The sequence below is a fragment of the Talpa europaea genome (genome assembly GCF_964194135.1).
Source record: "Talpa europaea genome assembly, chromosome: 10".
Taxonomy (NCBI): Eukaryota; Metazoa; Chordata; class Mammalia; order Eulipotyphla; family Talpidae; genus Talpa; species Talpa europaea.
Genome location: NC_140077.1, coordinates 62,196,250 through 62,212,971, shown reverse-complemented (window position 1 = coordinate 62,212,971; position 16,722 = coordinate 62,196,250). Strand labels below are relative to the sequence as shown.

At 38.1% G+C, this 16,722-nt stretch overlaps 2 protein-coding genes across 2 annotated transcripts in view; one reads left to right on the top strand and one right to left on the bottom strand.

The window, feature by feature from the left end:
* Positions 1-16,722, bottom strand: part of KIF20B (kinesin family member 20B) — a gene marked incomplete at both ends in the record, with an annotated part of 73,359 nt that overhangs the window by 22,092 nt on the left and 34,545 nt on the right. Inside the window, 3 exons of the mRNA XM_084246212.1 lie at positions 33-158; positions 4,154-4,214; positions 9,703-9,822. Of these exons, the coding sequence (XP_084102338.1) occupies positions 33-158; positions 4,154-4,214; positions 9,703-9,822 (307 nt within the window). The remainder of the gene's footprint in view (positions 1-32; positions 159-4,153; positions 4,215-9,702; positions 9,823-16,722) is intronic.
* LOC311179195 (C-C motif chemokine 2-like) lies at positions 14,020-14,862 on the top strand (the record flags this gene model as incomplete). The annotated part of the gene is made up of 1 exon (XM_084246213.1): positions 14,020-14,862. The coding sequence occupies exon 1, from the start codon at positions 14,566-14,568 to the stop codon at positions 14,860-14,862; it is 297 nt and encodes a 98-aa protein (XP_084102339.1). The 5' UTR covers positions 14,020-14,565.

Sequence of the window (16,722 nt, the reverse complement as noted above, 5' to 3'; positions counted from 1 at the left end):
ATATGTCTTGAGACACTTCGGTCTCATTTTACCAGTGGCCAGCCTTTCGACTTCCTGTAATTTAGCCTCCAGCACTTGTTCTTGTTCTACCTGGGTTTGTTCTTGTTCTTCCAGTGTCATTCGCATGTCTTCAATTATCTTCTCTTTAACATTTAGATCTAAAAAATTAAGGAAGAACATTTTAGAAATTCCTAACATCCATATCCCAATTTTTGAATTCTTTTAAAATTAAAGTGCACTTTAATTAACTATAATAGGAGTTCCATATAGGCAGAAATCTGGTCTTGTTCACTGCTGCTATCCTCCATTCCTTCCTAGAGCAGTACTTAAACATCTGATGCATCAAGTACTTATTTGATGCACACAGATGGATGCTTGGACAAAAGCAAGAATGAATGGATGTATGCAAAAGGAATCTGTTCATATATTTATTTTAGTGTTTAATATTCTGGAATCAAAACTAAAATTTTAACCTCCTAAAAAAAAAAAAAAAGCTTCAGCCCCCAATTTGATATATTCTTTTTTTTTAAAAAAAGATTTATTTATTTATACAAGCACTGGGTACAGTCAGAAGCATGGGAGGGTGAGAGAATTCACCAGAGCCAGAGCAGGGAGCAGCGGGCAGCAGGAGAGGTCTGCGCGCCATGTGAGACCCTCCTCCGGTGGCCGGGGAGCAGCCAGGGATCGAACCGGCGCCGCAGAGGCTGTGGGCAGCTTTGCAACCCGGCGCTCAACTGCTGCACCACTGAGGAGGCCCCCAATCTGTTATTTTTTTAATCACAACTGCATTTTTCTAGAAAAACTGTCAAAGCCTAATATTTACTTCTAGTCCTTAATAATACTGTCTGTTAGAAGTGATAAACCTAAAAAAGTACAGCTCAAATACAGGCTACTAGATTTGGTCAAAGGGTGATCACTTGCTAACTTGTGGTTAAAACAGTGGCAGCAGCAGAGATCTGTAGTAGAAAGAGATTAGAGATATTTGGGCAGAAAGAGACATTAAATTTAAAAATGGAATAGGTACCAAAACCACTCAGCACAAGAAAACTATAAACCAGTATCTCTTGTAAATATAATATATAAATATATATATATTTATATATATATAAAAGTCCTCAATAGATAACTAGCAAAGTGAATCTGTCAACATATATAAAGCATTATACACCATGACCAAGTGGGATTTATCCTAGGAATTCAAGTTCTAAACTCAAGACAACACATTGTATTAATAAAGAATAAAGACACAATATCATTTCAACAGATGCTGGAAAAAGTACTTGATCAAATCCAGTATCTTTTCATAATAAAACACTCAACAAATTAGGAACATAAGGGAACTTTCTCAACCTGGAAAAAGACAGGTACCCCACACATAACATTACACATAATGGTAAAAGAATGAAAATTTCCTTTCTAAAGTCAGGAACAAAACACATTCCCCTCACCATTTCTACTGAACAATGTTCTGTAGGTTTTAGCTGGGGGAATTAAGTGAGAAAAATAAAAGATAAATAAGATGGAAGGGAAGAAATAAGTTTTCTCTTTTTGCAGATAGCCTGATCTTATACACAAAAAAACCCTTAAGAAATACACACACCCACATACACCAACATATAATCTTTATTTTTTCATTTTTGCATAGAACTGGGGTGTAGGCTGGAGGTCTGGGGCATGAGATGATTCACCAGAGACAGAGTAGGGAGCAGAAAAGGTGGATCTACTGAAATAACTGCTAAGCAGAGCAGCAGTTGAAACAGGAGAGGTCTGCTGCGCCAAATGTAGGTTAGCTCCCTAGCTGGGGATCGAACTCAGGCTGAGACTTAAGCTCCAGGCCACCAGAGAGGCCCCAGATATAATCTTATTATAGTTCATAAATTAGTTCAGCAAGGTGGCAGGATAGAAGAGCAACATAATTAAATTAACTGTACTTCTATACAATAGCAATCAACAATCCAAAAGAGGTATCAAGGAAACAATTTCATTTCAGTAGTATTACAAAGAATAAAATACTTAGAAATCAATTAATAAAAGATGTGTAATACCTGTACATTAAAACCAAGAAAACAGGGCCTCCCCAGTAGCGCAAGGGATTAAGATGCAGCCCATGAAGCTGTCCGCAGCCACTGCAGCACAAGTTCAATCCTGGCCCGCCAGCCAGCGAGAATCCCACATGGCGAGCAGACCTTTCCTGTCTTGCCCGCTGCTCCCCTCAGCAGTGTTTTTCACTAGATCCTCCTGTTCTGCTCCCTGCTCTGTCTCTGGTGAATCCTCTCACCCCCTAAACCTCTGGCCTGTACCTCAGTTCTTGTATACACGAATAAATAAATCTTAAAAAAAAAAAAAAAAAAAAAGGAAATTTAGGAGAGGAGGGGGAAGAAAGGGGGAGGAGTGAAAGATGGGGTCACAATGGACTATGGGTGCTTTTGTTGTGGGAGAGCTATGGTGACCATACCTGAGGAGAAAATCCTGTACTCTCAAAAAATTAACAGGGATGTAAAATAATGGTACTTAATAAAAATAAAATTAAAAAGAAAAAAAAAAGGAACTTGGGACTTAAGACAAAAATGAAATAACAAAAAAAGGAAATTTGGGCAGAGGCATAAAGGGATAAGCAATTATAAAGGCACACGGAGAGAGAAGGCGGCCATGTTAAGACAGAGTCAGATTATAGTTATATTGTTGAACAATACAAAAAACTGCCATCAAACACTAGAAGCTAAAACAGATTAAGAGAAAATTCTTCCCTAGAGTCTTCAGAGGGAACATGGCCCTATCAGACTCTGTTATTTCACTCTCCACTTTCAGAACAGTAACAGAATTTGTTATTTTAATCCACTTAGTTTGTGGTACTTTGTTCTTGTTACAGCAGCCCAAATAAACTACAATATTGATAGATGGCTATTAATTTTAAAAGTGAAAAAAAATAAGTATCGTCAAAAGTTTGGAAAAATTGCAGTCCTCATTCATGTAGGGAAATAGAATCATGTAGACCCTGCAGAGAAGTTTGATAGTTCTTGTAAGAGTTAAACATAGAGTTAACTACCATGTGATTATCTAGTAGTTCTACTCCTAATTACACATCCCCAGGAGAATTAAAAACATGTTCACCCAAAAAGTTGTACACAAATATTCATAAAAGTGAAAAAGCAAACAATCCACTGTCTATCAAATCATGCATACATTAAATGTGGTAATTACAATGGAATATTATTTGGCTATAAAAAAGAAATGAAGTACTGATACATGCTACAATATGGATGAAACTTGTAAAAATTATGCCAAGTAATTCGTGAAGGTAGACACAAAAGGCCAAAAATTGCAGGCATTCACTCATATAAAATGTCTAAAACAGGCAAATCCATACAAACAAAGCAGGGACAAGGACTGAGCAGTGATTGCTAATGGGTACAGGTTTTCTGTTTGGAGTGATAAAATGCTCTGGAATTAGACAGTGATAGGGATGGTACAACCATAGGAATATACGAAAATCTACTAAGTTACACATTTTAAAGGATAAATTTAAAAACAAATATTCTATATCTTAATTTTAAAAAATTTAAAAAAACAAGAGATATATTTTCAATCCAAGTTATTAAGCCAAGTCAATACCTCAGACGTCTGAGTCATCTAAATAAGTAATAATTGGTTGTTTCATCCTTTTTTCTAACACATTAATTGACAAAGAAGTTAAGGAATAAGTGATGGGGAGGAGAGAAATCTGCATAAACAGAAATATATATATGATATCTAAAAAAATATATTTTAATATAAAGTCAACAAAATTTTAGCAGAGAAATAATTCTGCACATATGATTTGAATCTTAAATATTAAATGGTCTTAAAAAACTTAAAAAATATTTTTTAATTTTAAAGATATTTTACTAGAAGTATATTCATTATGAATTTGCCTAGAAATTATTCTATTCACTGTGACCTAAGTAACAATGACTGACTTTATTTTTCACAAAATATTGGCCATTACCTACAAATCAGCGTTGCTTTGACTAAAAATTTCCTAATGCTTTATTTTTCCAAGAATAAACTTTATGTTAAGCTACTCATTAGGAATCAATGTTTTTCTCTTTTGATAAAATTATTTCTTAAGTTTCCCTTATACTACTGTAGAATTTTCAAAAAAAAAGTTTCTGACCTTTACATGCTCTCTCATACTGTTGTATGATTTCTTCCATTTTCTGGTTATTTAACTGTTCCTGAAAAATGAAAGAATATGAATTAAATGCAGATGTAACTTAAGCATACAACAATATTTAATAGAGACCTGAAAACAGGGTTCAATATTAAGTTTGAAGTCTGTCCCCTTCAAAGATGACCACTAGTCTTATGCTTCCAACTTTCTAGTTTCTTTCACCTTATAGGAAAGGATGGCAGTAAGACAAAAATAAAACTTTATACCTTAAATCTACCTCAAAAATACTGCCTAGGGCCTCCCCGGTGGCGCAGCTGTTGAGTGCTGGGTTGCGAAGCTGCCTGCAGCCTCTGCAGCGCCGGTTCGATCCCCGGCTGCTCCCCGGCCACCACAGGAGGGTCCCACATGGCGCGCAGACCTCTCCTGCCGCCCGCTGCTCCCCTCAGCAGTGCACTTCGGTCCTTCTGCCTGTTCTGCTCCCTGCTCTGGCTCTGGTGAATTCTCTCACCCTCCCGCGCTTCTGACTGTACCCAGTGCTTGTATAAATAAATAAATAAAATAAAATAAATCTTTAAAAAAAAAAAAAAATACTGCCTAGTCATTTTGCTTACTCTAGCTTTTAAGCTACCAGGATCTCGTCACAGAAAGTAGACATGAGAAAATGAAGATTTATTATGTATTTAACATAGAAGGAACAAAGAAAAGCATACAAAAAAGTTCCCTATCACTAGACTCAAATTGTAGAAACTACCCCCCACAACCCCCCAATATAGAAAGTAGCTAGTATAGAAAGAAGAAAAAATAACAAGAGCTATAAGGGACAGGACTAAATCATGGGCACTGGAAATCCTTCAATTCTAGTTCACCTGACAGGCAAGCAATATTCACTCCCTATCTCATCTAACTTCAGTGCTATCCTCACTTTTTATCTTAGAAGGAAGTCGTAGAACCTGGAAATCTGAATCCTGTTAGGAAAACATAGATTGCTTCATTAGGGTTATATTCAGTTAAACATTAAAATAGGGCCTCCCTGGTGGCGCAAAGGGTTAAGACACAGCCTACGAAGCTATCCACAGCCACTGAAGCACAAGTTCGATCCCCAGCCAGGGAGGTGGACCCACATGGCACAGCAGACGTCTCCTGACTCACCCACTGCTCCCCTCAGCAGTGTATTTCAGTCTGCCTGTTCTGCTCCCCACTCTATCTCTGGTAAATCATCTCACCCCCCACACCTCTGGCCTGTACCCCAGTTCTTGTATGCATAAATAAATAAAACTTTTAAAAAAGTTAAAATAGCAAGCACACCTGATTAGTTGCCTTTTTAAAATATATATATATATATATATTTAAAGATTTATTTATTTATACAAAAACCAGGGTACAGGCCAGATATGCGGGAGGGTGAGAGGATTCACCAGAGACAGAGTGGAGAACAGAACAGGCAGACCGACCGAAATACACTGCCAAGGGGAGCAGGGGGCAAGATAGGAGAGGTCTGCCGTGCCATGTGGGTATCTCTGTGGCTGGCGGGGATCGAACCAGCACTGCAGAGGCTGCGGACAGCTTCACAGTGCTGTGCTCAACCGCCTGCGCCACCAGGGAGGCCCGATTAGTTGCCTTATTAAAAGTAAACTTGAGGAGTCCGGTAAGATGGTGACAGAATGAAGTTACTAGGGCTCAAGTCCTTCACATATTCATAACCAAATTACAACTAAACAAAGACAACAACTCCTGAAAGATAAATGAAGGACTAACACATACATCAAAAGCAAATCAGAGGATAGGGATGAAGAAAATCAAAGTGATTTTAGAATGACAGTGGGGAGTACAAACCAAGAGCAGGAAAACACAATGGCTGTTCAGGGCTCCTCTGTTGTTAGTTCAAGGGCACAGGTCCCTATCAGGGACTTTAAAAGCCAAGCAGTACATAGAGAAGGGAGTGCATAGTCAGTGTGTAGGTCAGACGGTGTACCACTGGAAAAATCGTAGGTGCAAGGGTACTGTGTGGTGGTTACTGGTTTGAGCCTGAGGTTCCCAAGCTAGTTGGTTCCCAAATCAGCAGGGAGAGTCAGATCAATCACATGCATCTCCTCACAGAACAGGCTTCATACTTTCTATCTGTGGCTATGACATGAGATACACTTGCCTTACCCCACTCAGAGTCAAAATCTAGACAATTATGTTTTTACTAACCAAAGTTTGAAGTACCTAGATCTTAACAAGAACAAGCACCAGAGAATATGGCTGGACAATCAAAAAGCAGAGAACAATTCCTAGCTAATGATGCTGTTTCAACAATAGCACCCACCCAGTGCTACACTTGACCACAGTCTATAGGCTGAGGATGGAACAATATCGTTTGATATGTTTTGAAATAAGTGTTGGCCTACCGGGGGGGGGGGGGAACACTGTGGATGCCCATCACACAACTTGGTTACCTATAGCACAGCACTGCAGGAAGTTTGAACTCTTGATGCTAACTGTAGGCAATCTTTTGGTGTCCTACTGCTCTAGTTCCATCCTACCTATTACCTCTTACTGGCACCAGTGCCACAGACATCTGAACAGGTGTAAAGGAAGCAGCCTGTGAGATAATAGACGTGTAACACATCAGATATATATGTTATATAATGTATGGATGGATGTAAAACAGTATAGATAAATACACTGGAGTAAAGTACAATCACCAACAATCAAAAGAAAAAAAAATAAAAGATACCTAAAGGTCCAAGGTAAAACCCCTAGGATTATACCCAGCTTCTTGTAGAAGGAGTATAAAGCCAATTTATCAAGATAAGAAAAGGAAATCCCTATTAAAACCCATAAAAATTATGAGGAGTCCGAAGAATGATCATAAATGCCATAACAAAATAACTTCAAGAGAAGTCTTAATTCAGTGTAAGTGTGAAATATGGAGGAAACGAGGAGAGAGAGAAGGTGGTGGATAGTCAGAATTCTTGAGTCCTTGTTTCCTTTACTGATATTGTGCATAAGCATCCAGAGGGAGTGGTCACATCGGGAATGGAGTTAGAGAAGTTAGGAACAGTGTCTTAGCAAGGAGAGCCAGAAACCATGGGAAAAGGTAGTAAAGTCTGAGAAACAATAAGTCAGGAATGGTGCCAGTTCACTGGGAGGGATACTGGTACCTTCCCAACCAGGACCCAAGGTTCTTCTATGGCCTGGGAAGGAGAATGTAGAGATCTCAGTAAGAGCATACATTTCAACAAAGGAAATCCAGGTAGTAGGGAACTGGGCTCAGTAGTGGGAAGAGCCACATGGCTGTTCCTGGCATAGGCTCTGGGCTCCCAGGATTGTCTATACCCACCCTGGGGAGCCAGGGACCGCCCCTGAGAGCTTCTGGTCTATGCCTAGAGAAATTATAAGAGGCCACAGGAAAGTCAGTCAGCCTAGTGGCTTTTTCTGTGGCAGTCTTGGGGAGGCAGACACACAGATGGCTTGGAAAAGGTGGTAATCCTGGTGCAATATAGTGAGGGAGAGCACAGCAGCTCTAGGCATAGAATCTGCATAGCCTTTTCAGCAGTGGGCTTCCAGACCATGGGCTTCAGAAAGACTGAGTACACACCCAATTCTCACCCACCTAACTATAGGGTAAGACCTCTCAATCTGTGTCCAGTGTACTCAGAAAGTACATGTAGCCATGGTGAACAGTCTGCAAACAAAGGGCTGCTTGGTTGTAGGTGCCCAGTGAGGGGAGTCAGGAGTGGTAGCTGCCTATACTGCAGCCTGTTCTCTTGGGCTTCCCCAAAAAGTTTCCAATACTGCTGGGGAGTACAGAACTCCTGGGGAGAAGATTAATACCAAAAAACCCACAACAAACAGCAACTTGAGACCTCAAGGGAGTACACTGCCACAAGGAGGTAACAACTCTCCAGAGTCCAACCACAAAGATATGGAAGATCTTATCTTTCTATCTGACAGAGCTCAAAACTGTGATGATAAAGAAATTCAAAGAAATGGAAGAAAATACATCAATGTAGGGGAAAAAGGACTTCAGGGATATAATTAATGAACAGAAATTAAAAATGGAAGATTTAAGCAAAAGGTAAGGCTAAGGGAGTTGCAGGATATAAAAAGATCAACAGGGCCTCCCTGGTGGTGCAAGGGGTTAAGACGCAACCTGTGAAGCTATCCGCAGCCACTGCAGCATGAGTTCGATCTCCATATGGTGCAGCAGACCTCTATTGACTCGCCTGCTGCTCCCCTCAGCAGTGTATTTCAGTATGCCTGTTCTGCTCCCCACTCTGTCTCTGGTGAATCCTCTCACCCCCCACACCTCTGGCCTGTACCTCAGGCTCTTGCATGCATGCATAAATAAATCTTTAAAAAAAAAAAAAAAAAAAAAGGGCCTCCCCAGTGGCGCAGCAGTTGAGCGCTGGGTTGCGAAGCTGCCCACAGCCTCTGCGGCGACGGTTCGATCCCTGGCTGCTCCCCGGCCACTGGAGGAGGGTCCCACGTGGCGCGCAGACCTCTCCTGCCGCCCGCTGCTCCCCTCAGCGGTGTGCTTCGGTCCTTCTGCCTGCTCTGCTCCCCGCTCTGGTGAATTCTCTCACCCTCCCGCGCTTCTGACTGTACCCAGTGCATGTATAAACAAAACAAACAAACAAATAAATAAATAAAACATGCCTCTATAAAAAAAAAAAAGTATTTAAAAAAAAAAAAAAAAGATCAACAGAGACAAAAATTCTGCTTAAAGTTATGGAAGCAGAGCAAATGGAAGACCGAGGCAGTGACTTTGAAGATTATAATACACAAAGAACCCAGGAGGGGGCCTCCCCGGTGGCGCAGCGGTTGAGCACTGGGTTGCGAAGCTGCCCACAGCCTCTGTGGCGCCGGTTCGATCCCCGGTTGCTCCCCGGCCACTGGAGGAGGGTCCCACATGGCGCGCAGACCTCTCCTGCCGCCCGCTGCTCCCCTCAGCAGTGTACTTCGGTTCTTCTGTCTGCTCTGCTCCCCGCTCTGGCTCTGGTGAATTCTCTCACCCTCCCGCGCTTCTTACTGTACCCAGTGCATGTATAAACAAAACAAACAAGTAAATAAAAATCATAAATAAATAAAAATACATGCCTCTTAAAAAAATAAAAAAAAAATTAAAAAAAAATGTTTAAAAAGAACCCAGGAGGAAGACAAAATACGAAGAAAGTAAATAAAGAAACACTTAGAGATCTATCTGGACATTAGGACAGGCTTTAGGGTAAGGTGTGGGTATCCCAGAAGGGGAAGAGGAGGTAGCAGAGAATTTATTCTAAGAAATAATAGTGGAAAACGTCTGAAACTTGGAGAAAAAAATAAATATACAAGTTCATTAAGCTAAAAATACCTAGTTACCTAAATGCAATGATACCTACACCAAGTTCAAGAAAAAGAAAGAATACTGAAGGTGGAGAGGACAAAAAGCAGAAAATACGAGGGAGATCCCGGGCATCAAGGATTTCATTTGACATCAAGTTCTTGCAGGAAACCCTAACTGGCATTAGACATTAAAATACATCCAACAGAATCTACGTAAACCATCTTTAAAAAACAAAACTTACCTTGAGTTGCTGAATGGTTCGCTGTTTCATATCAATTTCCTGAGAACACTGATTTTTCTTTTTTTCCAGTTCATTGATTTTAATCCTCAGTAATTTCTCTTCATCACGCATGACAGATACCTACAAAGCAATGTTCATAAAACAAATTAATATTTCAAAAAACACTAACTGCTTTTTGTTAAAAATTAATGGCCATTTAGAAAATTTACAGATGTAAGTTATCACATGACAGAATAAAAATATCAGAAGGGCCTCGTTGGTAGTGCAGGGGGATGAGCACAGTGCTGTGAAGCTGTCCACAGTCTTTGCAGCATGAGTTCAATCTCCGGCCAGCTAGCAAGCAGCCCACACAGTGCAGCAGACCTCTCCTGTCACTCCCGCTGCTCTCCTCAGCAGTGTATTTTGGTCAGTCTGCCTGTTCTGTACCCCATTCTGTCTCTGGTGAATATTCCCCCCCTTCCCCCCATACCTCTGGCCTGTACCCCAGCTCTTGTATGCATAAATAAATAAATCTTTAAAAAAAATCAGAAAATTTCTTACTATTTTAAAGAAAAATGTATATACAGAGATGATGTTCTTATAATAATAAATGGAATCTCAAAGTCTGCAAGTACTCTTTTATTTTAAAAAAGATTTATTTATTTATGCATACTTAAGAAAGAATTAATACAGGACGGGCCCACCCTGGTGGTGCAAGGGGTTAAGTTTTAGCATAATGAAGCTATGGGCAGCCACTGCAGCACAAGTTAGTTCCCTGGCCAGGGAGCTACCCACATGGCGCAGCAGACCTCTCCTGTCTCAGCCGCTGCTCCCTCAGCAGTGTATTTCAGTAGATCCACCTGTTCTGCTCCCTTCTCTGTCTCTGGCGAATCCTCTCACCACCCCCGCCCCCCATACCTGTCCTATACCCCAGTTCTTGGATGCATAAATAAAATAAATGTTAAAAAAAAAGAATTAATATAGGGCATTGCCTGCAACAACAAAATCATTATCATGGAATAATCAAGAGATATTCTTAGGGGAGAATACTGACTTGGATTGCCAAGATTTATTGAGTAATGTGATCCAGTAATACAAGAAATACTTTAAAAGCTAATAATGGCATATAGAAGTAAAAATGAAAATACAAGATCAAAAGGCACCCACACAAATAAGGATCAAATGATTTATGGTGTTACTAGTAACCTAACTTGTTAGAGAAAGCAAAAGTGCTATGAACTATATAGTATGCAAATATTCTCTCTCACACACACATAATCCACATACATCCTTAAGCCTATTTCCATCATACCATTTCTATAGAGTTCAAAAACTGATGGAAACTTAACAAAGTTCCCTCATACAGAAAGCCTAGAGATGTCATAAATAATAATAGCTATGAGTGGTTTGTTTTCAGGGATATTTTACCTTCCTTTAGGCTCTCTTTATGTTCCATTATTTATAACAATACATACATATTTCTTTTATAATCATATGCTAATATTTATTTTTATTTGCTTATTTTGTTAAAAAAATGGACTTACAGTAATAAACACCATCTTCATCGACTTAACAAACTACCAACCAATAATAAATAGACTGATGCACCCAGATGGACATGAGGACTGTCACAGTTTCCATCCTGGTTCCACTATATAGTAGATAAGTGAACTTGGACAAGTTTTATCTTTTAATGTGATTCTTAACTCACAGACTATAAATATAAAATAGTGCCTACCTCTAATATTTGTGTGAGAATTGAATAAAACTCAGAACTGAGTTTTATTAACTGATCCAGTTTTATTAACTGAGTTTTTAACTGATCTGGAGTAATCTGCTGCTTCTACCACTGCAATTACTATTATAAAATAGCACTGTGTGGCACTATACATTGTTTTTTTTTATATACATAGTTTAGCTTGAGAAACAGAAAGCACTCAAAACCCACCTTTACAAAAATGTTGGTGATCTAGACCATAAAACAATAATACTTAGGAGATATCTCTATTAATGTTAGTATGAAAAACTCTTTAAAAAAAAGAACTGAAAAACAATATATATAGTTGAGGCCACTTATAAAAATAAAAATATACAAGTTAGATTTAGCAATTATTTATAAACATTATGTAAAAAGCATATAAGCGATCTAGAAGGAAATCTTGGCTATAGAATTGGGCTACAAGAGGGGGAGTGTCAAGGGCGGAAATCTAATGGTTTATGGTAGGGGATCTGTTTTTTTTTGTGTGTGCTGGGCATGGTAATATACACCTGAAGAAGGGTATGTTATATCCCCAAATCATATACAGTGTTGTAAACCCATGCTAACCTCAATAAAAATGCAAAAAAAAAAAGAAAGAAAAGGGGAGGGGGTGGGAGGAAAGACCTAGAAGAACAGAGATGGATATCAAGAATCAAGAATCATCATATTCAAGAAGTAAGATTGCAGACAAGGTTTTTCACTTAAAAATATTTCCAAATAGTGGATTATAATAAAATACTTTCAACTGGAAAACGAAGCTATTTTTTAAGAGCTGAATAACTGGTTCCATGTGAACAGAAATCAATCAAACCATGTTTGATTATCACACTATTTTATTTTATTTTTTTAAAGATTTATTTATTTATTCATACAAACACTGGGTACAGTCAGAAGTGCGGGAGGGTGAGAGGATTCACCAGAGCCAGAGCAGGGAGCAGAACCGGCAGAAGGACCGAAGTACACTGCTAAGGGGAGCAGCGGGCAGCAGGAGAGGTCTGTGTGCCATTTGGGATCCTCCATGGCGGCTGGGGATCGAACCGGCACTGTAGAGGCTGCGGCAGCTTCGCAGCCCAGCGCTCAACCTCTGCGCCACCAGGGGAGGCCCTACCACATTATTTTATTTTTTATTTTATTTTTTTTTAAAGTTTTTTTTTTTTAATAGAGGCATGTTTTTCTTTATTTATTTGTTTGCTTGTTTTTTTGTTTATACATGCACTGGGTACAGTCAGAAGTCGGGAGGGTGAGAGAATTCACCAGAGCCAGAGCGAGGGGCAAAGCAGGCAGAAGGACCGAAGTACACTGCTGAGGGGAGCAGCGGGCGGCAGGAGAGGTCTGCGCGCCATGTGGGACCCTCCTCCTGTGGCCGGGGAGCAGCCGGGGATTGAACCGGCACCGCAGAGGCCGCGGGCAGCTTCGCAACCCAGCGCTCCACCGCTGCGCCACCGGGGAGGCCCTACCACATTATTTTAAACCAGGAAATTTCTATAACCTCAAGAATCTCCAGCTAAGAAATCACATAGAAAAAAAGACCTAAAATTAAAAAAATCAGTCAAAAATTCAAAATTAATGAAAAATTAAAAATTGAAAAGTGGTGAACCAAATCTCTGAATCAGTGGTTCAAAAGGAAATGACAAAAATCTCATTATATTTTTACCTAATAGAAATGAGGAAAATGCTTGAAGGTTATATATATAGCCTAATGCTGTCCTTAAATTTATTCTATTAGGAAGCTATAAGCAATGAATAAACTGGTAATAGGAATATATATCTAAAATTTCTTCTAGACAGCTGAAGAGAGGAACATAATAAAAGGCAATAATGATATATAGGGTAAGGATTAAACATTTTTAAAACCAGCATTTTCTGTTGTTTTCAATAGAGGATTGATTAATTTCTTCTAAACTACTTGAAACTGAAGTGAAAGGATTCCACAGAATGAAAGGAAATGAACTGAAAGACTACCAGGATTACAGTTACAGTCTGAGGTATTTAAATGCATTTACCCGTAATTTGCCCAGAATTTATAAAACTTCTTAACCTATTTACTACCAATAGTAACTCTAATCTTATTAAACTCTAATTAACTCTAATCTTATTAAACAAAGGATGAACTGGCCAAAATTACATGCCTATAAAGCAAACAATCTAAGTTTATTGTGACAAAGTGTTTTTCCAAATTGTTCACTGCTTTTAACTTGCTGATTTGACTAAAAATTTCCCTATTGCCTGATTACAGTTTAGGTTATTCTTACTGTCTTACATTTCTAACCTAATCTACTTTGAAGCACTTGCCATATTGTCTGGAAACTTTTTTTCATAAAATTATCAGAAACAACATAAGATTTACATTTTTTCTATGGTAGTATTTTTTCTCCCATTGATTAAAAACTTTAAATAGGTATGTTCATGAAGATGTGACACAGACATTCCTTACTTAACTTCCCTTCACAAGAAAAACAAGTAACAACTATTCAGGGGCAAGATACCACTGAGAAAAAGTTAATCACATTTGCTTTATTATAAATAAATACATATTCATTATAAGAAATTAATAAATGCAACAAGTAAAACTTTAACCCTATTATTATATATATAAAAAAGTGGGTATAGGCTATCAACATTATAATGCAAGTATTAATGTTTAGTATTTATCACAGTACTTAAATCAGAATCCTGCCAAATATATTAAGAATGAATCTGAGACGAAATAAGCCAAAAAGAAAAAGAAAAATACCGGATGGTCTCACTCATAGCAGGAATCTAGAAAACTTAAATAAGGGATCAGGAAAAAGAATAACTATAAGAAAGTGAAAATCAAAATCAATAAAAAACTATGAACCAGAGACACTTTTTTGGGGGTGGGGGCCGGGAGGGGAGGGATTGGGGTCAGAATGGGGCATGTGCAGTTGTATGGGGGAATATAAAAATAAAATTTATTATTTAATTTAATAAAAAAAAAATTTTACCCCTGGGGAAAAAATAAATAAATAAATAAATATTTTTATGCTCCTTAAAAAAAAAAAAAAAAAAAAGTCAGTGACTGAGCCATCAGGCAGAGGGGCTGAGACAAACTGTGACACTGGTCATTCTCAGGCTGCTGCTGCCATCCTCACTCACCCTCCAGCATGAAGGCCTCCGCAACCCTCCTGTGCCTGCTGCTCACAGCTGCTGCCCTCAGCACCCAGCTGCTTGCCCAGCCAGTTGGAATAAGTAGAAACACCTGCTGCTATGATTTCACTAGCAAGAAGATCGCGAAGCTGAGGCTGGTGAGCTATGTCAGAATCACCAGCAGCCAGTGTCCCAAGGAAGCTGTGATATTCAAGACCAGACGGGGCAAGGAGATCTGTGCTAACCCCAAGCATGATTGGGTCCTGGATTCCATAAAGCACCTGGACAAGAAAACCCAAACTCTGAAGCCTTGACCTCTCACTCCTGCACTGAAGTCAAGCCCGGACCTGAGAAACAACTAATTTATATTCCCTATTCTTTTCAAGATATATTCAGAATTTATTTATTATAATTTTAAGGAATATATATTTTATTATAATTTTGAGTTTTGTGTAATAATGTGAATAATCATATTTCTTAGGTGGCATTTTATCTTTCTTAGAAATTGTTCAATAGTTTCATTTAATGTTCCATGGAACCATGGCTTTGAATGCTAATCCTGGAGTCACAGAGCAATCCTTCAACACTTGGACATATATCACTCAGTCCCCTAAAAACTGCAGAAGTCTCCTCTCTGTACTACCTCACTGTGATATTGAGAGGTCCTGGTAAAAACCAAAGCAAACACGTATTTTTAATTCTGAGGAGATGATGTCCCTATGAAACCATAATGTTATTTTGGGATTGAATGCTTTTATATGTATGACTTTCCAGTTTTCACATAAAATATTGTTTTTATATAAAAAAAAAAGAATGAATCTGAGAACCATGGATAAAATAAAGGGATTTGCAATTTGCACATTTCTACAAATCACCATAAATGAAGCAACAGAACTGAGTCCAAAGCTTCCAAATATTAGAGTGTTTAAGCTGGCAGAAGAAAAAAATGTACCAAAGAACCTCTTGGTCACAAAAAAAGGAGAGGGACAGAGAGCACCAGGTACACAAGAGTTTCTCTTAGACCCTTCTCCACCATTACATACATTATTGTGGGAATTTTCTCATGTTAAATAAAAACTCTTTCCACAAAGTCAACTTCAGTAGTTGAGAACAAACTAAGCAATTCTCTTCTGGAAACAATAGAAAATACTGGATTAAAATTTTTTTAACTTTTTGAATGTACTAAGGAATTGGGCATGAAAGTAAGAAATACTGAGATAATAAACTAAGTGAAAAAAGAATCTAAAAAATTAAATGGAAAAAAAAAAAAGAAGTGGAGTCCTGACTCATGCTGGTTTATGTTTTGAGGACATTCACAGAATGAGGCAGTGTGATTCTTCAAAAGAATGGTAAAAAATAAATGCAATCACAATAAAGAACTTCAACCATCAAAAGCAAGTCAACTAGAAAGTATCTACAATATATTTAAATAACAAAGAACAAGAATTGAGAGACACACAGTATAATCAAAAGAAAACATAAAAAAATGGATTTTACACAGTGGAAATTAGAATATACTAATGGCTAATTAAAACATGAACAAACACTGCATTTCATTAATAATCAGAGGAATATAATTTAAGACCACAAAGAGATACCTCCTTCACATACTCTGATTCATTAATTCCACCCATGGGAATACAAACCTTTGTGCATGTGTAAGATAGGTAGACTGTTTCTATAATCAAAAAATGGAAACAATCTAAACAGTCACTAGAATGGATAAACTGCAGTGCAGTATAGTCACACAATTAAATACAGCAGTGAAAGTAATTAATTGGAAGCAAACACAACTGAATGTCAGGAATATGTGTAAAACAAAATAAAAATTTCATTTTTTAAAAGTTATAAAGAAAAAGATAAATACAAAACATTCAGTATGGTAACTTCTTTGGGGGTTATGAAATTTGGAGTAGGGATAAGAAAACAAGCATTTGTCATATGACTATTTTTCAGACCATAAACATTTAAGTACCCTTCTGTAACTAATGCAAAGTAATAAAAAAGCTTTCAGTTTTTAAAAAAGTCTGAATATGATTAAAAAATTAAGCAGTCATAAGAATATGCAATAAGTTCCCTTAAAGCAGTTCTTGGGGGGAAAAAAACCCAAAAAAGCAAAGAATATGAATGCAGAATAAAAAATGAATGCAGGAAAAAATGTCTTTTAAACAAAG